The following is a 21,796-nucleotide window of genomic DNA, read 5'->3' as shown; positions in this document are numbered from 1 at the left end:
AACCCAGGGAAGTGTGGGGGTCAGGAAGCGAACCGTCTGAGGCCTGGGAACATTCAAACACAGGCAATGGTTTCGTCCAAGTGCCTTTAGTTCAAAGGGCCACTGATTAAGGTAGGGTCCTTGAGCCAGAAAATCCAAGAATGCCCAGCTTTGGCCCTGGGGAGGTCAGCTGGAGGAAGGGACCCTTCAGAAATTCGGGGAGGCCTGTAGAAAGGGCCTCCAGGTGTGGGCCACCCTGGGCACCAGGCCAAGCTGCTCGACCTGCAGCCGCGTAGGCCTGTAGCCGTTGAGGTTGCTGTAGAGAGCAAACAGGCCATCATGGGGCCTCGGGGAGAAGTGGGCCTGTGAGGTCAGGGCCCTCCAAGGGCCATGATAGGGCTGGAACCTAGGGGCCAGAGGTGGGTTTGGGGCCAGGGGGCTGCCGGGCCCCGAGGACGTGGACAGACTCCGGTTCTGGGGGTTGCTGCCTGTCGACAGGCTGCTGAAGGGGTTGGAGGACGTGCCGTCGCTGCTGGAGCAGCTACTGCCACTGAGGCGGCCGGGTCGGGGGCCGGGGGCTGCTCTGGGCTGGAGGGGTGCGGCCGGCCTGGGCGACTTGAGGCCCATCACGGGCTTGGAGGAGGCGTAGAGGTGGCAGAACTCCTCGTCAAACAGCTCCACCGCCTGGCCCGTGAACTTGGAGAGGATGTTTCTGTGCACATGCCCACAGAGCCAGGTGAAGCTGGAGGCGAGAGGAGAGAGAGTGAGGGCTGGGGATGGGGAGGGCTTGGGCACCCTGCGCCCGAAGGGCCACTAACGCGTGCCCACCGCTTCTCCGCGCCGGCTGCTTCCACCCAGGCCCAAACCCTCCCCTCCCACAGATGGGAGAACTGAAGCTCAGAGACCAGCAAGTGTTTGCAGGGGAGTAGCTAAGATGCAGAGTGAATCCGGGCCTCCGGTCAGTGTTCCTTCCTGGTGCGCAGATTATGGCCCCTTAGAAGATCCCTGTGGAGGCCCAAAGGGGCCGAGTGCCAGTGTCCCCAGTTCTGTGCTGATGTGAGTCACCAGCTGCTGGGGCCTTAGCGGCTCCACCTGTGACAGGTGTGACACCTGCCTCTTCTAACCAAATAGGTTAGCAGTCTGGGGCTGCTCCTTGGAAGGAAGGGCTGTATTTCCATGAAAAGCTGAAGGGTGTAGCCCGGTTTTCAGGCAAATGGGCCGGAAGGGGTGCGAGTGGGGGGAAGACTCCTGTGCTCTTTGGGGGATGGAAAGGAGAGCACAGGGGTGAGCCCACAGGATGGGAAAGATGCCGCATCAGTGGGCTTGCCCAGACACCCACGGGAGGCCGCCCTTAAGCAGAGGCCTTGGCCTTCTCTCCATTTACACATTTTAAATGGAAACAAAATGTTCAAGGCATTTGTGTGTTACCTTTTATGATTCCCTAATTTAAACAGATTCCTTTCTATCTCTGATGGGAAACTCCCCTCATCACCCCACTCCCCGCAAAAAAGCCTGGTGGCAGCACAGGAGACCCACCAAGAACATCATTTGAGAGATTCCTGGGTCCCTAATACTGTGGACCTAGGCGTGGGGAGCAATGAGGACAGCATGGTCAGAGGGGGACAGGGTCACTGTGGGGGACGGAAAGGACCCAACCAAGAGTCTCAGCCTCCAGCCCCCAGCCCCCAGCCCCCAGCCCGCGTGTCTTGCCACCAAAAGGCGGACCCAGCTTCTGGAGTCCCCTGCTCTGTGAGGCAGGGCAGGGCCCACGCAAGGCCGGAGCAATCCTGGGAAGAGCAGCGAGGCTTTGTTTAAACCTCACCTCCTGCCCGGGAGCCACCCATGCACCCCAGAGAGGTGAGCAGCTGATACCGTGCCTCTGGCCAACCAGGTGATGGGGAAGGCAGCAAACTCTGGGACAGCCGGACTCTTGGCTACACGAAGAAATCAATCGCCCTGTGTTCTTTGGAATCAGGCTAGATTAGAACAAGCAACTGCATGCTTTCTTAACAAAGCAGGTCTAGGGGACTTCCCTGGCGGTCCAGTGGTTGAGACACCCTGCACTTCCACTCCAGGGGTCATGGGTTCGATCCTTGGTCAGAGAACTAGGATCCCTCCTGCCACATGGCCCCCCACCCAAAAAAAAGGCAGGTCCAAAGGTGCCCTGGCAGTGTTTCAGGGCCCCATGCACCCTCTGTGCCCCTGTGCCCCTTGTGTATCCCTGCACCACCTGAGTGCCATCCCCTGACCCTGCTCGCTGCTCATGGGTTTCCCTCCTCTACACCCCACATGTCCATTCATCCTGTGCTCTAGCTTTTACACTTTCTTTTATCACCACCCATGGTAAGAATTACATTTTATTTTTATTGTTTTTTGGCCCTTAAGTACAGATAGTTGATTTAATCATAGTTGATTTAATCATTAATGAGACTCACTCTCATCATTGATCTATTAATGGCCCATTTACATTTCTGCAGCTTTATTTTATTTTTTGGCCACGCCAAGCGGCTTGTGGGATCTTAGTTCCCCGGCCAGGGATTGAACCCGGGCTCTTGGCAGTGAAAGTGCAGAGTCCTAACCACTGGACCACCAGGGAAATCCCTTTACTTAGTTATTTTAAATAATCTAATAAGCACCTATGAACCCATCACCTAAAATAAAAAGCTAGCATTGACAATAACCAGCATCTAATCACATGGTCCCTCCTAGGAACCCATCCAGTTTCCCCCAAATAGAGGAAGTCATCACCCAGAAGCCTGTGTCATGGTTCCCAAACTTTCCTTTTTCTATAGTAAGAAAAAGTTTTCTATACTCTTGAAAGTACCGTCAGCCCTCCATATACTCGAGTTCTGCATCCGACGATTCAACCAACCACAGATGGAAAATATTCAGAAAAAAATTTTCCAGAAAGTTTCAAAAGGCAAGACTTGAATTTGCCCCATTGGCAGCTCTTTACATAGTATTTACGTTGTATTAGGTATTATACGTGATCTAGAGATGATTTAAAGTATTCAGGAGGATATGGGTAAGTTATATGCAAATACTACACCATTTTATATAAGGCACTCGAGCATCCTCAGATTTTGGTATCTAAATCCCCCACAGATGTGGAGGAACAACTGTAAATATTTCTATTTTCGTTGTTTTTAACATATATCTTTGGGGATTAATCTTTGGGGATTTTTTTTCACTTCAACATTGCAGTTTATCCATGTTATCTCTTGTTGCTGTACTTCACTTGTCTTTGACTGTTGTATGATATTCCACTGGGGGCTATATCCTGGTTTATTCATACATTCTCTCATTGAGAGGCATCTGGGTTGTTTCCATGGTTCTCCTGTTGTGACCAGTGCTTCTGTGAACACTCTTATACCCGTCTTCTACTGTCCTGCGGACCCGTTTCTCTTGGAAATACACCTAGGAGTGGAATTGCTGGACAAAGCTAGGTGAATGTTCAGCTTTAGAGAAAATGCCACACTCTTTCCAGAGTCACTGTGCCGATTTGCAATCCCATCAGCAGGGTAGAGATTTGTAAACGCACTCTTTGTACTGTCAGGCTTCTTACTGGCTGGCCAGAAGTTTGCTCAGCTTTTTCTGTAAGATGCTATGGAAAAACCTAAATGAACTTTTTGGCCAACCCAATTTTTTTTTTTTTTTTTGCTGAATAGGTATAAAATGGTTAACTCATTCTAGCCTTGATTTGCATTTTGCTGGTCACTGAGGATGCTGAACATCTTTTCCTGTGTTTCCTCCCCGTGAACCGCCTGCTCTCACCTCCCCCACCCCCACCCCACACTTTCATTGTTCTGTTTCTTTTGTGGTTTGTGGGAGTTCATTGTGATTCTTGACACTAATCTTGTCAGGGCATCATGAAAACCTGCTCCCAGTTTGTAATCTGACTTTTCACATTCTTTGAGCTGTCTTTGAGGGAACCAGAGTTCTTAATTGTAATACAGTCAGATTTAGCAATCTTTTATAGTTAATGCTTTTTTGTGTTCTGTTTAACACAGAGCGGGGGCTATGTTAAGTCACCTAATCCTTATCCTAAGGTCTAAAAGACATTCGTCTATATTTTCTACTAAGAGTCTTAAAATTTGTTTTTGACATTTAAGTTCTTTTAATCTATTAGGAGGTGATTTTGTGTGTGTGCACCGCATGTGTGAGTGTGTATGTGTGAAGTAGAATCCACCTTCTCACATGGAGCATTTTTTTTTCCGGTTTCACCTTTCCCCACTGCTCTGACATGCCCTGTCATGTGGGAATCTGTGTCTGGGCTTTCTGTTCTGTTCCATTTGTCACTTTGTGTGTGTCCTTCACGCAATGCCACATTGTCTTGGTTACCACAGCTCCATCTGCAAGGGCAAGTCCGCCCTGCCTGTTCTTCTTCAGACTCATCTTGGCTGTTCTTGGAGAAATACATCTTATTGATACACTGTAACCTCCTCACATACACAGATACGTACATAACCTCACAACAATCTCCAGAACATCCTTTACCTCAGTGCTCTGATTACTTTTGTTCTGTCCTATTTCATTTTTGAAGAATTCTGGGGATCAGCCACTAAATCAATTTCATAGACAGGGATGCACAGTTTCAAAAGTTGTATTCCTCTAGCCATACTGGATGGCCAGGACCTAACATGAACATCCATTCATTCAACAAATATTTATGGTCATGTATAAACATACCGGCACTGTATTAACTGTACTTCCTGCCAGGAAGCAATAGAAAAGAAAACAGACCCAGCTCAGGCCCCGACGTCATCTTTCTTAAATCTTGGCTAAACAAGTTCACAGAAAAGGTCTCTAGGGAATGATCTGGAAGCTGCCTCCGGCAAGATGAGTTAGCAGGGTAAGGACAACAGGATTGAGCTGTCCAGCAAAGGGAATAAACGGCAAGTGTAAAGACCCTGAGGCATGAAAGACCTGGGGAGAGGCCAGTGTGGCTGCAGCACAGAGGAGGGGAAGAAGAATTCTGCTAAGACAGAGGCCGCAGTAAGAAGGTGGATTTTTTTTCCCCCCTAGGAGCAATGACATGCATCGAAGGATTTTAAGGATGGAAGTGATTTGATCTTGTTTGTGTTTAAAAATCTTTCTGTTCCTGGTAAAGCCCAGGGTGGCAGCAGGGGTCAGGGCAGGAGTGGACTCAGGAGCCCGTTGGAAGGCCATGCTGATATCATGCTGTCGCTCATGCTGTTGCAGCTGCCTGATTTTGCACCTCACCCCCGCCCCAAACTTCTTCATCCTCCAAGCCTCAATCCAGCCTCCTGGACCTGCCGGCAGAAGTGGGAGCTCCCTCCTGGCTGACCCCAGAGCACTTTCTTAGCTCATGCTGATCTTAGAGCACACACCATACCGCACCCTGTGGTCATTCATCTACATTTCCTAAGGAGAGAGAGGAGTTCTGTGTCCCCAGCATGTGGCACAGCCCTATGCTGGTGAGACCCTCAACAAGAGCTGAAATGTTGAAATGCACACCCTCCCCACTCCCACCCCCACGACTCAGCCAGAGAAATGGACAGAGCCCTTCAGTTTGGGAAAACTGTGTGCAACCAGAGGGAGGGGCCCAGAGACAGGTGGACTGAAAGGATGGGGTGAAGGCTTTTCTGATTGATTTTTTGTTTTTATTGGAAACAGCTCTAAGGGTCCCAGGGAAAAGGATCCTCTGAAAGGCTGGCAAACAGATCACCTTTGAATGTTGAGAGCAAAAACATTATAGTTGTCCTGCCCTCCCTCCAGAAGCTGGATTCTCCACAGTTCCCAGGAATGGCCCGGCATGTCTTCAAGCCCACTGCCACCCTCCTCCTGGTACCTCCCATATCAAGCCCGACCTGGCCTCGGCAGGCACTAACGAGCTGGAGATCCTAGTCAAGGAAGCTGGTGACCCTGACCCAATCACCTAGCCTCTCTGTGCCTCAGTTCCCATCTGTCATTTAGAAGAATAATGCCTCCCTCAAAATGTCACGAGGATTAAGGGACTTCCCTGGCTGTCCAGTGGTTAGGACTCTGCACTTCCACTGCAGGGGGCATGGGTTTGCTCCCTGGTTGGGGAGCTAAGATCCCGCATGCCATGTGGCAAGCCAAAAAAAAAAAAAAAAAAGAAGTCACGAAGATTAAATCCTTACTAAAGGTCTGATCGCACCTGGCCCAGGGCCTGGCACAAAGCTCAGCAAGGTGGTTATGCTTCCTTCTGCCCCTTCCAAGGGCAAGGCCACCCCAGCATTATGAGCTCAAAGGGCAAATACAAATGAAACCTGAGAGTGTTAATTCTCCTTATTGAAAATAAGAGGAGAGGCTTCCCCCCTCTTCATCTCCTTTCAGAATTTCTTTCTCTGTCCTTTTCAAATGTATGGAAATCTTTGTAATGGCTAAGTAAGCCACTTGCCAGTCGCACAACTGGTTGCTCAAAGATGGGGAAGGGGAAGTGACCGCTTAGTGGTGGAGGGGCTGTGGATGTGTCATCCCCACGTCTGTGTATGCCGCTCTGACAAAAGACGTTATTTTGAGCTGAAGGAATTTGAGAAGCAGGTGCAGGAAGGACTCTCTGGCCTCCCCCTTCTCCCTGAAGCCAGTCACAAGGCCCTCATGTGAGAGATGCCCTCCCTGTACCCAGAGGAAAGGAGCATCCTTATCTCCAAGGGCAGGGGGACTCAGAGGGATCCGAATGGACCAGCCTTGCTCTGTTTCCCCCAGTAACTACCCTTAGCTCTTCCCTTTCGTCCTATCACGTTTTACCGTGGCTGTCCGTTCTTCATCCAACCTCATATAAAAACACTAAGGTTTAACCATTTCTTTGGGTCTTCATTTCCTTTTGAAGGCTCCTGTGTCACGTAAAACTTGTATTAAATAGACTTGTCTGCTTTTCTCCTGTTCATCTCTCTCTCACCAGTCCATTTTACAGGGCCCCAGCCAGAGAACCGAGAAGGATATTAGAAAAAAGTGTTTCCTGGGACTTCCCTGGTGGTCCAGTGGTGGCACGGGACCACTGCGCTTCCACTGCAGGGAGCACGGGTTCGATCCCTGGTCAGGGAACTAAGGTCCCACAAGCTGTGTAGCCGAAAAAGAAAAGAGTTCTTCCTCCCCGTACAATGGGTGCGTGGTTTCTTTGGGGGCAATGGAAGTGTTTGGAGCTAGATAGTGGTGATGGTTGCACACACTGTGACTGTACTACGTGCCTCTGAATTGTACATTTTAAATGGTTAATTTATGTTATCGTGAATTTCACCTAATAAAAAAGAGAGCGAGAATTCCTCTGCTTTGACTGACCCCTCCCTCCAGGCTTGGCTCCTGGGGTCTGGGGCAACTGCCCAGGCCCGGCCCTCACCCTTGCCCTCCAGGTGGTGAACTCGGTCTAGTGGTGCTTGGTCGAGGTCAGAGGCCTGATGTAGGGTTTTAGGCTGAGCTCCTGCCCTGAGCTTTATGTGCTTGCTGCCCAGAGGCCTTTGTCCCTCTCTAGGGAAAGAACAAAAGGCTGATAAGGTGGCTTTGGCCACTTGGGGAGGGGAGTTCAGCCCCACCTCAGCCTCTTACAAACAACCAAGGGCTGGAGACAGGGCCTGAGAATCAGAAGCAGGGGGGCTCCTTTTCCACAGGTGCCCCCGGATGGAGCAGAGGATGAGGGGAGAGGCTGTGGGTGGAAACAGACGTGGGCTCAGTGGCCCCAGGACACTGGAGGTGTCCCCTCCGGGCTGCCTCGTCCCTGAGCCCCCTCCCTGCACACTAGTTGTAAAACCTCAGCTCTTCCCCTCGCAGAGGGACAGTGCCTCCCAGCTTCCTTTACTGCAGCCTGTGAGGTGGAGGCCACAGGCCCTTCGCACAGCTGAGGAGAACAGGCTCAGGAAGAGGTGGAAATGGGGAGCCAGAGAGGGGCACCCTGGCGCCATCCCAGGCCCCCTTCCCTCCCCTGGGTTTGTTATCGGTTACCCGCCTAGTTCGAGCAGAGCTGCAGGAGGGAGCCCCATCCTGTTCCATGCCTGCAGCAGGCCTGGTCTGTATCTACTAGGTCTCTACATAGCTGGTGAGTGAATGAAGGAACAGAGAGGTGCAGTGACTTGCCCGAGGTCATCCAGCCAGGAAGCTGCAGAGCTGGGAACTGAACTTAGCTTATCTATCTTCTAGGCTGGGCTGCTGCCACTTCCCGTCCCTAGTGCCAGCCTGAGGTCCCATGAAATTTGGAGACACTTCTGACAGGGAAGTGGAGGAGGGGCCAGGAAGCTGGTGGTCAGGGGCCACAGAGGGTGACGCTTGTAATCTTATCTAGGACATGGTGACAGCTCAGAAAGCCCTGGCAATTCTGAAGTGAGAGGAGGGCTGTCTCGGTGCTCTCCAGCCTTCTCGGGGCCCACACACCCTCTCCCCCAGCCAACGGGGCGTCGCCCAGGCCTGCTCTGCTGGGCAGCCCTTCACGACCAGCGTCTTCTCAGCCCACACCCTTTCAAGTCTTGCCTATTACGTGTCCCTTCCCTTGGGGCTTTGGCTGGCTGATAGCAACCGCTTACTGAGCACCTACTGTGTGCTGGGAGCTACACTAGGCTTTGCAAATTTTATCTCGTTGAGTCTTAACAATAGTCTGCAAGGGGAAGTATTGTTATCCCCATTTTACGGATGAGAAAAGTGATGCTAAAAAGAATTGCACACTTTAAATGGGTGAAGTATCTGACATGTGAATTACATCTCAATACATTCACTATATTAAAATAACCAAACATTTTAAAAATAAAATGGGGCCCCCATACACAACCAAACAAATCACATGGCTTTAGAATCACACCTGAGAGATCTGAGGAGGGAAACAGGATTTTATGTCCTATTGCCACGCAAAGGGAAACCAAGGCACTTGGAAGTGTCTCCCTACCCCGAAGTCCTCCCAGGAGGGGCCCAGATTTTCCCCTTTCACGCAGGCTGGTCCTGCCTCCAGCCTCGTGTATATGATGAGCCCCCAGCTCCCCCAGGGCGTTGCCGGTGGGCCTGTGGGCCTTGGCCTCCGCAAAGCCCCGACAGAAGGTGAAGCGCAGCGCTCACCTGTACGATCCGCACAGCACGTATCTCCAGTCCGAGATGATGAACTTGTCCTGGATTTGGCCGGCGAACTTCCTGCCTGACTTGGCGCAGTACACCTCTCCTTCCACGCTCCGGATGGAAACGTTCTGTTGCAAGGGAAGTCAAGGTATCCTCGCTAATTGTGTACCCAGAGACACACACTTGCCTAAGAAAACATCTGGAAGGATGCTTGCCAAGAGTAGAAGGGTTATTGCTAGCTGGTGAGATTGTGGGCCATTGTTATGTTTTCCTTGGCTGAATTTTCTAAATTTTCTTCAATGTCCTGACATTATTTGAGTAATGGGGGAAAAGAAAAAAGAAAAAGAAAAGAAAAGAAAGGGGAGATGGTAGAATTCAAACAAAGCAGAAAGTAGAAGGAAGATGCGGGCCTGGTGTCCACAGAGCCCTCAGTCCAGGCTCCCATGGCCCACAGAGGCCTGGCAGGCCCAGCTTCACCCTGTAAGTGGCTTTAGTGACATGAGTCCCTGACTCCAGGCTGGTCAGAGGGAAGGCCCAGTGCAATCAGAGGGGGCGGCTTTGTGGAGACCTCAATGGACCCTAGATTGCTGTAAGAAAAGGTGTGGCCACAACCCAAATTGTGGCCCTGTTTGTCCCTTTCCTCCCCAGTGGCACCCGCTGCTCCAGCCCTCAAGCCAGCACCCCTGGAAGCTGAAGAAATGAAAGGCAGGTGAGGCAGGGGGCTGTCAGAGGCCAGTGGGACGCTTCTGGTGCCGAGAATGCCTGCTGGTAGCTGGACAGGCTCTGGGAAGGGGTTGCCCAGCGCCTCCAACCACTCCTTCCAGCCTCTCCACAAGCTCTGGGGGTGGCGGGAACAGGGCCACGTCCCACTGTCCCTTGGGGCAGCGGGTGTGGGCCACGAGGACAAGGCCCGCACTGACTCTCTAGACCTGTTTCGATGGCCTCATGCTGAGGCCGTGTGATCCACGTTACGTCAAGCAGACCCAGCAGTCGGGGGACCTGAGGCCTGTGGCGACCGGAAGTGCCTGGACTCAGCTGCATCCCGGTCAGTGTGGAGGGGAAGGGAAGGAGGAAGGCGGGGAGGTTGGGGTCTCCCGGGGCTGACCTGCCTGAGCTGGGGGGCAGTCACCAAGGAAACCACCTGTCAGCTGTTCAGCTGGGTCTGCTTGTGAAAGCTGTGGGCGGTTTCACGTTAGAGCTTGAATTAGCTGCCCCAAATTTGCCGTGACTAAGTGAACCCTCATCTCTGGGTTTCCCTTCTCCTTGCTGGAAGAAGGAAGTGAGGAGTTTGGTTAAGTCCAAGAGGATCAGCATCCTGTTGGGGCCGTGGAGCCCTAAAGATGCATCCCACAGGTCCTGGATGTCTCACTGCCCCAGAAGTACACCCACTGGGTCTCCTCAGCTGAGGAGAAAAGGCAGAGGTTGGGCCCCTTTATCCTTCCCAGCCCCCAGTGGAGCTGTGTGAGGTCAAAGGGCTATGAGCGGGAATGATGGAAATCTCTTCCAGGCCAGGTCCTAAAAACATCCCTCAGAATCCTCCCTCCCTCTCTCTCCCTGTCACTATGTCTCGGGGGCCGTGTATTCCTTGTGGTGCAGCTACAAGGTGAGGGAGGACCGTCTGAACTGGACTTCGAACAAGAAAGGAATGTGTGTTAAGCCGTTGAGATGGAGGCATGCGTTACCACAGCGTAGCCTATTCTATCCTAACACAAAATACCTTTTACACTGTCACGGGACCCTACCTTGAGGTGACTGTCAGAGATCTGGGCTTTGTCACACATCTCCCGGAAGAGCTTCACGCCTCCCTGGTCCAGGAGCACACAGACGAACACCCCGCGCTTGTTGGCCGCCTCTAGGATGTCACAGAAGATCTCCACGTCTGTGAACACATCCATCAGGATGGCCAGGACCTGGGCCAGGGCAGAGGGGTCGGACACCAGAGAGTCAGGGCCAGGTGCTGACTTCTTTCAGACAAACCCACTCAGTCCCAGCCGGCCTGGGAGAGCTGTTCCCTTTGCTGCTGCGCTGGAGCGGGGAGGGTCTGACAGGGCAGGACTCAAGGAGGGGCGCAGAGCTGCAGTGTGGGCCCTGCCTCTGTCCTGACGTCATCTTTCCAGCCCCACCACAGATCCTCTGGCCTCTCCACCCACTGCTGGCATGGAGAGTGCAGAGGAGAAAGGGGAGATGAGCAAAAAGATGAGGCGGGGGTGGGGTGGGGGGGAGATGAGGCCAAGGGGAGGTGGCCTGGCAGGGTCACAGGAGAGGGACAGATTTAAAGTCACAGGTTCTCAAACATTTGGAGCTTTAAGACGCTCTAGGGCCACTGGCTTTCAAATGTTTTTAAGCCGTGGAATCCTCGCCTCAAACGAAATCCCTGTGGAGACCCCAGGGGATATAAACTAGACTAGGCTGAGCTGCCCCAGTGGGATGGAGAAGGGAGTCCAGCTCAGCCAGCAGGTACTGCATCCTCCATCATAGCAGAAACTTGGGGGGTGGGGGGCCCTAGATAGCCAACAACGGGGAGAGACGTGTGTGTTCCTGCCTGCCAGGCACCCCTCCTTCCTGCCAACAGCACCCCGAGCTCACTTTATTTTATTTTTGGCCTACACCGTGCGACTTGTGGGATCTTAGTTCCCCAGCCAGGGATAGACCCCGGGCCCCCTGCAGCGGAAGCACCCATTCCTAACCACTGGACCGCCAGGGAACTCCCCCAAGCTCACTTGAAGGAATTACCTCTGCTCCACCATGCATGTGCTTTGGGTGGGGTTACTGCCGTGCCCTGGATTGGGTGTGGGGGAGGCACACTGAAGCCAGACCACTGGCCACAGGGATTGGCCTAAAGGTGGTCACATGACATGTTATCCTTATGGGAGTCAGCCCAGGACTATTGCTGGGACTCCTGGGGAAAGGAGGCATTCCTTCTACTGGGATTGCTTAGCTAGTAGATTATAAACTACAGCTGCTGGCAGCCATCTTGCCCCTTGTGGGGACAGCTTGCCTGAAAGCAAAGCCGGATCTGGAGAAACCAGGGCTAAGAGGTGGAGACAGATGCCCAGCAGCATCCTTTCGACATCTGATTTCAGTTACCCCTGAAGCCAATCCTACGCTTGACTTGTCCGCTGAGGACGTCAATGCATGGTCCCCTTCTTAAGCTTTTTGGGGTTACTTTCTGTGATGTTGTGACTTATAATAAGAAATGTATATTTGGTCTTCATATCAGTTTCTGGCACAGAGCTCCTAATACCCTGGGAATTTCCAGCCTGATGAGAGCTGAGAGCAATAAAGGGGTCTTTTGTTATGTTCATGAGGAGACTTTCAGACCTAAGGGCATTGGCACTTAAGGATGTGGAGCTCTTTGCCAGGAGGACCAACCTTGTGATCAGAGGGTTGGAACTTTGAGTCTAACCCCACAGCCTCTGCTGGAGAAGGGAGGAGCTGGAGGTTAATCAGTCACCAATGGCCAATGATTTGATCAATCATGCCTACGTAATGAAGCTCCATAAACACCCAGAAGGAGAGGGTTCAGAAAGCATCTCGTTGTTGGACACGTGAGGGTTTAGGGAGATTGGTGCACTCAGAGCGATGCACTATGCATCTCTTCCCTCTGGCTGTTCCTGAGTTATATCCTTTTATGATAAACCGGTACTCTATTAAGGAAAAAGTTTCTCTGCTCTCAGCCACTCTAGCAAATTGATCAAACCCAAGGAGGGTGTTGTTGGAATCTCTAATCTGTCGCTAGTTGGTCAGAAGCACAGGTGACAGTCTCGGCTTGCGATTGGCATGAGTTGAGTTGTAGGACACCCAGCTGATGTCCAAGAATTGCTTGGTGCTGTGGGAAAGGCTCCCACACAGTGGAATGGAACAGAACCAGAACTCTTTGTCACTCAATCAAAAGTCTTTCCTAGTACCTAAATTGTGGTGTGTTGAGAAGTGGATTATTAGGCAGCCAGTAAAAATGATCATTATAATGGTTACATAGAAACTATAGGACTTCCCTGGTGGTGCAGTGGTTAAGAATCTGCCTGCCAATGCAGGGGACACAGGTTCGAGCCCTGGTCCAGGAAGATGCCGCGGAGCAACTAAGCCCGGGCACCATAACTACTGAGCCTGTGTGGCACAACTACTGAAGCCCGTGCGCCACAACTACTGAAGCCTGCACACCTAGAGCCCATGCTCCGCAACAAGAAAAGCCACCACAATGAGAAGCCCTCGAACCACAATGAAGAGTAACCCCTACTCGCTGCATCTAGAGAAAGCCCACGCACAGTAACGAAGACCCAACGCAGCCAAAAATAAATAAATAAATTTTAAAAAAAAAGAAACTATAAATCACGGTGAAATGTTAAAGTAAAACTTGCTGTTTAATATATGCTCAACAAATGTGCATTAACAATTAATGAATTAAGTGAAAAAAAAAAAACCAAAGCACAAAATGATAGCATGTCCATTATTATTGCCAGCAAGGGAAGGTGGTGTATGGATAGATGAGTGCAAAGCAAAAACTAACAGTCATATTTGGATGGGGGACTATGGCGATCTTTTCTTCGACATTACCTGTAATAATAACGTTCAACCACTTTTCTACTAATTACAATAAATTTTTTTGACCATCCACATCTGGGAAGTAGCAAGGACAAGAAGAGTGTCATGGAGGCAGGTGAAGGAGATGGCTGGTACTCACTCGGGGCTGACTTTCTGCTCAGCTGATGTGGGTGTCTGGACCGGGGACGGAACTGCGAAGAAATTGCTCACCCTCGGCTAGAGGTCACTAGAGCTAGAGCTGCTCTAGTAGTGAGGCCCCTGATCCTTTAGAGCCATGGCCCTGTTAACACACAATTAGGTATATGTGCACATTGAAGCTTATGGCACCAATAAGGTCCTCTCTCCTGAAAGATAACTGCCTCCTCATCCAAGGTATTGGCAAAAGAGACAATGCTCTCTCCCCAGCAGGTCAGTAAATCCTCCCAGTTGTGTTCCAGTGAGTCTTCGTTGGCAGAGACAGGGCTGGTAAGCAGGTGACCGATTGACAGAGAAGGGGAGAGGTTTGCAAAAAACCCAGCGTCCTGACTTAAGCGATGCTTGGAAGGACAGGCTCATGATAGCTAGGTTTATCTTGTTTGCCTCCTTTTGGGATTGCCTCCCAGCTGGATCGATTCAAGGCCAATAACTTCTTGCATCCCCTACGTGGGCGTTCTACCTCGCAGGGTGTAGTGTGTTGATCAATCAGGTCCCAAAAGATATGTCCGCGTCCTAACCACCAGAACCGTGGATGTGACCTCATTTGGAAAAAAGGTCTTTGCAGATGTAATTAAGATTCTCAAGATGAGATCATCCTGGGCTTTCTGGTGAACGCTAAGTCTAATGACAAGTGTTCTTATAAAAGGCCCTCAGAGGAGAGACAGGGAGAAGTGGATAAGGCCATGTGAGGACGGAAGCAGAGACTGGACTTCTGTAGTCACAAGCCAAGAATCACCTGAGCCACTAGCAGCTGGGAGAGGAGGGAAGGATCCTCCCCTAGAGTTTTTCGAGGGCGTATGGCCCAGCTGACACCTTGATTTTGGACTTCTGGCCTCCAGAACTGTGAAAGAATACTTATCTGTGTTTTGTTTTGTTTTGTTTTAAGGGTTTTTTTTTTTGATAAATTTATTTTATTTTATTTTTGGCTGCGTTGGGTCTTCGTTGCTGTGTGCGGGCTTTCTCTAGTTGTGGCGAGCGGGGGCTACTCTTCATTGCGGTGCACATGCTTCTCATTGCGGTGGCTTCTCTTGTTGCGGAGCACGGGCTCTAGGCGTGTGGCCTTCAGTAGTTGCAGCACGTTGGCTTCAGCAGTCGTGGCTCCCGGGCTTCAGAGCGCAGGCTCAGCAGTTGTGGCACGCGGACTTAGTTGCTCCGCGGCATGTGGGATCTTCCCAGACCAGGGCTCGAACCCATGTCCCCTGCATTGGCAGGCGGATTCTTAACCAATGTGCCATGAGGGAAGCCCTTATCTGTTGTTTCGAGCCACGAAATGTGTGATAATTTGTTACGGCAGCCCTAGGAAACTAATACAGAGCAGTAGCACATAATCCAGGGGAAAAACGATCTGGAAGATAGGGAACTTTAGCTCCAGCTGTGGCGCTAGTGGAGGCTAGCTGAGTGCCTTCGGACAACTCACTTACCATCTCTGGGCCTCAGTTTCTTTACCTATAAAACATTGCACGATAGAAGAGCATTAGCTGTCATGTAAGTTGGGTCTAACCGTAAGCCCAGGTAATATAAACGGAAACATATGCAGAAGTAAAGTGTGTCGTTAAAATATGATTGTGATTTTTATATGCATTATTCTTGAGCAAGTGTGGATAATGTTAGAATACCAGCATGAGAGAATGTTGTTTTAATTCAGGTTATGGGAGACGGTTAAAATTAGTGCCCACACCACTATGGGCATAAAAAAGGAACAGAGTAGGGTTCTTATTAGGGCCAATCAGACGGCCCAGCCCAGAGGTGTGGGGTTGGCTGAGAACAGGAAGGAGGTACTTCCCGTGCTAAGGAAGGAAGTTGGTCTGGGAGCGCTGCCTGGCCGGCAGGCTCTGAGAATCTGGAGTTTCAGTGAGATGGCGGGGCCCAGCCAGGGGGCTGCTGGTCAACTAGGGTGATACCCACAGACAGGGGTCATCCTACGGAGACCTCAAATTCTGGCTGAGAATCCCTCACTACCTGAGCGGCAGACGTGAGTTCCTCATGGGCTGGAAATCCTGCTGCTTTGGGAAGGGCAGGGGGCAGGAGGGGAAAGAGGATTTGGGTCCTGGTGGGACCACCAAGCATGTTGGGGCCAGTTGTTGGGGGGCACTTAGCACCCCAAGGCCCAGTTTGTGCTTCGATTGCTACTCTTCCCTCTTTCTCTCCTACGTGCTGATGCTTCGTTTTTGAGCTTGCTTTTGGTGGATGAGTAATAACAGCAGCAACTCTTTCTTTCTTTCTTTCTTTCTTTTTTTTTTTCTTTTGCGGTACGCGGGCCTCTCACTGTTGCGGCCTCTCCCGTTGCGGAGCACAGGCTCCGGACGCGTAGGCTCAGCGGCCATGGCTCATGGGCCCAGCCGCTCCGCGGCATGTAGGATCTTCCCGGACCGGGGCACGAACCCGTGTCCCCTACATCAGCAGGCGGCCTCTCAACCACTGCGCCACCAGGGAAGCCCCCAGCAACTCTTTCTTGAGCACCTACTCTCAGCCGTATGTTCGTCCCCTGTAACCTTCACGGCACAGTTACCCTGGCTTCCCGGGTGAAGAGCCAGGAGTGCAGAGATGTTAAGTAACTTTCCAAAAGCTGGAATGCGAGGAGATGCCCCAGACCCCAACCCAGAGCCATGCTCCCAACTGCAGTCTACTGCAGGCCTAAGAGAAGGACTCTGATCTCTGCTTACATCAGATACAGCCTGTCCCTCCTCTGCTTGTGGGTTAGGATGGGCCAAGTAGGGAGAGTCAAGCCCTGGGAGGGTTGGGGGACCCCAGAGCAGAACTCAAAGAGAATGTGGACAGAAGAAGGGAAGGGGGCCCAGGTGGACCCTCCCCCGTCACCTATCTGCTGACCACAGTGCGAGGGGGCCAGCAGCCCTTAAAAAGGCAGCAGTGAGAGGACCATCCCCCTGCAACCACATGTTCCCACCTGTTTGTGTCGCCTCTGGGTGTGCCTGGCGCTCCCCTCCCTCACCGCCAATCTGGAGCAGTGACAATATGCCAGCGCTGAGCCCCGCCTCCCAGAGGGGGAGAGGGACTTCCTCTAGGGAACTCCCGTGGGAAGGGAGACAGGCCAATCACAGATCCCAGGAGGACGCCGGGGGCGCAGGGAGCATCTCTGCTGGCCCTTGGGGGCCGTCCCACCCCACTCTGGCAGGACCTAGATGGGACCTGGGCCCAGAGACCCCACAGGCCTGGCAGGCTAGACCCCTCTCTCCCAGGTCTGCCCGTCCCTCAGCGGCCCTTGTCGGGGGAACAGCCGGAGACCTCGCCCTGGGGACCCTGGTGGTGTTCGAGGCCCTGGAATCCCAGTTGTCAGGCATGAGGCAGACCTGCTCGTCAGCTCCCTGGGGGCGCAGTAGGGGTGGGGGCAGGATTGTGCAGTTCCTGCTCAGACTTCTTGCTGTGTCCCATACCTCCACCCTTGTCCCTTGTTCAGCTGCTTCCAGGGCAGGGGCTTGGCCTGAAAAGGTGGTCCTTGACACCTAGGGGTGGGGGGAGCTTCTTTGGGACCTTCTCACAGCTGCCCCCTTGGTCCTCTGCATGCTCACCCCACTCTCCCCCTACCTCCCCAGAGAACTGAATAGATTTTTCTCTGTGCAGTGAAAGGGAGAGGGAGAGGGGATCGAGCAGGGACAGGGGGCTTGCCTGCTCAAGTTCTCCACCTTTTTGGTCTTGGGACCCCTTGACACTCTTAGAAGTTACTGAGGCTCCAAAGGGCTCTGGTTTCTGTGGGTCATAACTACTGAGACTTGTCAGATTAGAAACAAACAGAAAATTCTTCGTGTTTATTAGTTATTTTAAAATAACTAATATTCCTCACTTAAAACAATATTAAGCCCATTACATGTTAACATAAATAACAATTTTAAAGCAAAAATAACTATACTTTCCAAAGCAGCAGCAAAATGAGTGAGCAGAATGGCATCCTTTTACAGTTTTGCAACTCTCTGTGGTGTCTGGCTTACCAGGAGACAGCTGGTTCTCACATCGGCTCCTGGAGCAATCTGTTGTGATGTGTTGTTGGGAAGGAGATATATAAAGATAATCCGGCCTCACACAGATAAGTGGTTAGAAAGGGCAGGACCTCACAGACCCATTGGAAGGGTTTTGGAACTCTCAGGGATCCTGGACCACACTTGGAGGATGGATAATTCGTGTTTTTTGTTTTCTGTGTTTTATGACACTTTGACATCCCGGCGCCAACTGATTACTAGAGATCACAAGCACTTCGACTAGGCGCAGCCTCTGATATGCTAACCGAGCAATCCAGAGCCATGTCCCAAGCCTCCTTTATCTGACTCTCCAGCATCCAGACAGTATTTCCCTGCCCATCCTAAACCACCCCAGTGCCAGCTATGGGACAACCAGGGACCATAGGTGGCCCAGAGCCTGCTAGAATTATTCAAAGTAGCCAATCCTAAACTGTTCACCTGGCCCTGCCTCGCCACCCTGGTGCTCCCCGTGTGGCCCTGCACAGTGTGTGGTGCCTCCTGCTTCTAGGACACTGTGAGCAAAAACCTCCTCCTCCCTGACAGTCCTTTCCATGCCTCCCTACCTCCAGGTCATCCAGACCTCTCACTCCTCTGTATCTGACACACCCTAGACCTGGAATTCCTTTACCTCCCTTCTCTGCCCAGCAAACTCTTACTCAGCCGTTGAGACTCAACTCAGAGGCCACCGCTTCTGTGAAGCCTGCCTTAGTCACCCTCCCGTCTGCTCCCCGGCACAAAGCGTTGCTCAAGCCCAGCACTGCCATCCACCAGTGTCCCCTCTCTTCCCACCTCTCCCCCAAGGGCAGGTGGCTGGAGGGAGGGAGGCCCCTTGTTCTGCTCTGCCATCCTGGGTTCAGGGCCTGACCAATGACTTTGGCTTTGTGGAATAAAGGGATGAGAGCATGAAGGGAAAGAGGGAGAATGCCTGCTCCTCAGGGAGCAGAAGCCGCTCCGGGAGACGCCCAGCAGGCTGGCTCCATTTGTGCCTCTGTCTTCTCTTCTTGAGGGGGCTGAAGCCACAGGAGAGGGAGAAAACAAACCCCCTGTCCTCCCTCTGTGTGGACACAGCCTACTTCCATCTACAGCCTGTGGCTGGGGATCCAGCCCCCTCTGGCATCTCTGTGGGAACAGGTCACTGGTCACTCCTGAGCCCTCTGTGTGTGTGTGTGTGTGTGTGTTGTTGTGTGTGTGTGTGTTGTGTATGGGAATGGTATTGCAAACTGCCTGCAAGAGTCTGACAGGTAACAAGATGGGTGAAGTTCATCATGGCCTGGGACAAGAGGGAGTGGTGGGGACTGCCGCAAAGGTGACCCACCCAAAGAGGTGACCTCAACTCAGCGCCAACAGAGCCAGGTCTTCCGACTTGCTAAGAGGAACTGGAAATTCTTACTTTCAGGTGAAATCTTCTGATTTTTAAGTGTTGTCCTAAATTTGTAACATACTGTGTTGATAAAGCAAAGGACAGCAGCAGGCCTCAAGGCCGCAGAGGTGAAGAGAGAGAAGCCTCTCTAGGTGGGGTAGGGGGAAGGGGAAGCGTTCAGCCTGGGGATTGTGACAAGCCCCAACCTGGCTTCTTTCCAGGGAATCTCACTCACCCTTTGAGCCGCAGCAGCTGCGGCTGAGAATTTCGCCAACACCATTGGTTCCCCGCCCTCAGGCGAGCACTGAACTCCAGCAGAGACCAGAGGTAGCACACTTAAGAACAAGCCCTGGGAGCTGGAAGGGACCCCTTAGTCCAGTGTGGGATCTGGGGCCTGGGGAGGTCAAGGGACTTGCCCTGCGTTGTGCAGCCCACCCCAGGCAGTGTGGGCACTCCTGGTTGCCTGCCTGAGCCCACCTGTCAGTTCCTGATGCTGCCTTGCCAGGGAAGCATGAAATGCTGCTCTGAAGTAGCCCAGCAGCGTGAAAAGCCAATACTCCACCCCTTGTCACCTTCTATTTTATTCTCCAGAGCTCCACTCCCTCCGTCCCGTTTGAGCACAGCTTCCCCCCTCCTGGTGGCTTCTTCTGGAGCCATGAGATTACACACACTATTAGACACGGGAGGGGATTCTGTCATGAGAGTGGGATCTCAGCAGAAAATGAGCTTAAATATCAATTTGCCCATTTTTGAATTCTTTTAAGTGGAACAAACTAAATAATTTTAGTGATGAGAGAGACCCTTTGCAGATGACACTGAGTCCTTTCCTTGGGGTCCACTCTCACCCCTGCCCCTGCAGCTTCAGGAGGTGGAGGGGCACCTGTACCCCTGTGCTGAATGGTCATTTTGTGCACCTGGGTAGAATGATCTGGGGTGCCCCCCGCCAATTCCCCGGGGGAGCAGGCAGCCCCTGTGGGCCTGCAGTTCCAGGAGCATTGGGAGAACTCCCGGCCAAATGCCAGTCCCGGTGCCTGAAATTCTGCCAGCTAAGCTCTGGCCTTGAAGGATTTTTCTTCTTCTAAAGTCACTTATTAAAATATAAACACTCTGGGGAGGGAGAAACCTCTGCTGCCTCCTCTGTCTCTGCCTGACCACAGGTTGGATTCAAGCGCTGCACTGAATTTGTGGGCAGACAGGTCTAAGCCGAGCCTGAGAGGAAACAGGGCGAGTTTGTGTCCCAGTGGAGTGGCCGCTTCATTCAGAAATACAGAAGTGAGGCACCTCGCCTAGGCTGGGGAACTCAGGAAAGGCTTCCTGAGAACGGGACTTCAGTGCTGGGTCCTGAGGAGTAGGTGTTAAGGGAAAAGCAGGGAAGGTGAGGGGGCTCCAGGCAGAGGGAACGGCATGTGCAGAGGCCTCAGGACAGAACCTGATGTGTTTGAGAATCTGCAGGTCACTCAGGACTGAGTGGCAGGGGGTGGAAGGGGAGCTGGAGAGGCCGTGAGCCATGCTACGGAGTCTGCTGGTCCCACTGGGGGCAACTGGGAGCCACTGAAGACTCTAAGCAACGAAGGGACCAAGTTAAATTTGAAGTATAGAAAAAGTGTCTACAGCAGCTTGGAGACTAGGTGGTCGGGCTCAAGATGGAACAGGAGGGTCAGATGGGAAGCTATTGCCGGAGTTCCAGTGATGGGTGTTGGTGGCCGGGACCCAGACTGTGACAAATGGGATCAGGAAATCAATGATCTAGGGCAGGGCAGAGCGTAACATCCCTGGCTCCATCCTAAGCTCCAGTCACCTGGACTCCATCCCTTAGAGCAGGACACATCCCTCTCTCCTCTTCTCCACCAGTCCCCCCACCCCATGGCCAAGGAGACGCAGACTCCGCCATCGCTACCTGGCTGGTCCGGGTGATGCAGCGGCGGATGAGGTCCCTGATGTTGTTGCGCTTGTCCGTCTGGAAGTACACGGTGACGCTGGACTTTTCCTTCAGGTAGGGCTTCTCAGCTGAGGCCCAGGTGTGCAGCAAGGTCGGCTCGCTGCCCTCTGAGGCCACAGGGAAGTAGGTACTTGAGGCCACGGAGCAGGAATCGAGTCCCTTGGAACCTGCCGTGGCCTCTCCTGGGGGCTCCGGGGCAGAGGGGGGCTCCTTGGCCTGGGCCTGGATGTACTGGACCTCCACCGAGGACAAGAAATCCACCTCGCCTTCCTGGCTGAGCACCCGCCAGTAGGCCTCGGGACCCCCATCCAAGAGGGCATCTGTGGCCAGCCGGGCACTCTCATTGTCACTGAAGTCAGCCCTGGCTGGCCGGACCCACTGGCTCTTGACCTCTTCCAGGCGTTTCTGGATCTTGCCCACGTGTCTTGCCCCGCTCATGCTGCCCTGTCCCTGAGTCGTGTAGGGGGCAGCCGGCACCCGAGCTCTTCCTGATGTCAGGGGCAAGTGGGCCACACCACCCAGGAGGAGCGGGGCTCACAGCACTTCTGGAAAGCACCCACTCCTAGCACTGGTGTGCGGCCCGCATCCAGGATTACCTGCTCCAAGGTAATCCTGCCCTCCTGAGCAATGCTTCACAGGAATCATCACCCACTGCCAGGGGTTGGTTTATCTCTGAGCGACACCCGCCCTGCCCGCGGGCCAGGAGGGCTGGCTCTATCACGCCTGGGCACACTCAGCCCTGGGAGACTTCTTCTCCTCCCAGCAGCCAAGGTGAGCCAGCTTTCCAGCTTG

The 21,796-nt window shown here is 52.6% G+C and overlaps 2 protein-coding genes across 20 annotated transcripts in view; one reads left to right on the top strand and one right to left on the bottom strand.

Moving 5' to 3' along the window:
* The window catches only part of C17H8orf76 (chromosome 17 C8orf76 homolog), a 72,914-nt gene that overhangs the window by 37,683 nt on the left and 13,435 nt on the right, over positions 1–21,796 (top strand). For 2 of the 19 annotated variants that reach the window (XM_070043978.1, XM_060287124.1), the window contains exon 6: positions 20,917–21,058. The exons of 14 other annotated variants lie outside the window; for them this stretch is intronic. In XM_070043978.1, coding sequence (XP_069900079.1) covers positions 20,917–20,979 — 63 coding nt within the window. In that variant the 3' untranslated portion in view covers positions 20,980–21,058. Of the gene's footprint in view, positions 1–5,616; positions 6,083–20,916; positions 21,776–21,796 lie in introns of those variants that run through there. 3 more of the 19 variants (XM_060287126.1, XM_060287118.1, XM_060287122.2) reach the window with 2 other exon arrangements.
* On the bottom strand, positions 187–21,442 carry FAM83A (family with sequence similarity 83 member A). Its single transcript, XM_030875722.2, has 4 exons — positions 20,963–21,442; positions 10,740–10,907; positions 9,001–9,125; positions 187–721 (listed from the first exon to the last, which is right to left on the bottom strand). The coding sequence occupies exons 1-4, from the start codon at positions 21,440–21,442 to the stop codon at positions 187–189; spliced, it is 1,308 nt and encodes a 435-aa protein (XP_030731582.1).

This window comes from Globicephala melas, chromosome 17 (genome assembly GCF_963455315.2).
Source record: "Globicephala melas chromosome 17, mGloMel1.2, whole genome shotgun sequence".
In the NCBI taxonomy this organism is placed as follows: domain Eukaryota; kingdom Metazoa; phylum Chordata; class Mammalia; order Artiodactyla; family Delphinidae; genus Globicephala; species Globicephala melas.
Note: the sequence above shows the minus strand (reverse complement) of the source record. Positions and strands in the feature narration are given on the sequence as shown.

What these genes read in the sequence shown, in the direction of transcription:
- FAM83A (XM_030875722.2), bottom strand. Translation starts at nt 21,442, where the DNA reads ATGAGCGGGGCAAGACACGTGGGCAAGATCCAGAAACGCCTGGAAGAG. An exon ending in GCATCACCCGGACCAGCCAG is followed by an intron (nt 10,908 to 20,962) that starts GTAGCGATGGCG and finishes GCCCTGGCCCAG; the next exon opens with GTCCTGGCCATCCTGATGGA. An exon ending in TCTCTGACAGTCACCTCAAG is followed by an intron (nt 9,126 to 10,739) that starts GTAGGGTCCCGT and finishes CCCTTGCAACAG; the next exon opens with AACGTTTCCATCCGGAGCGT.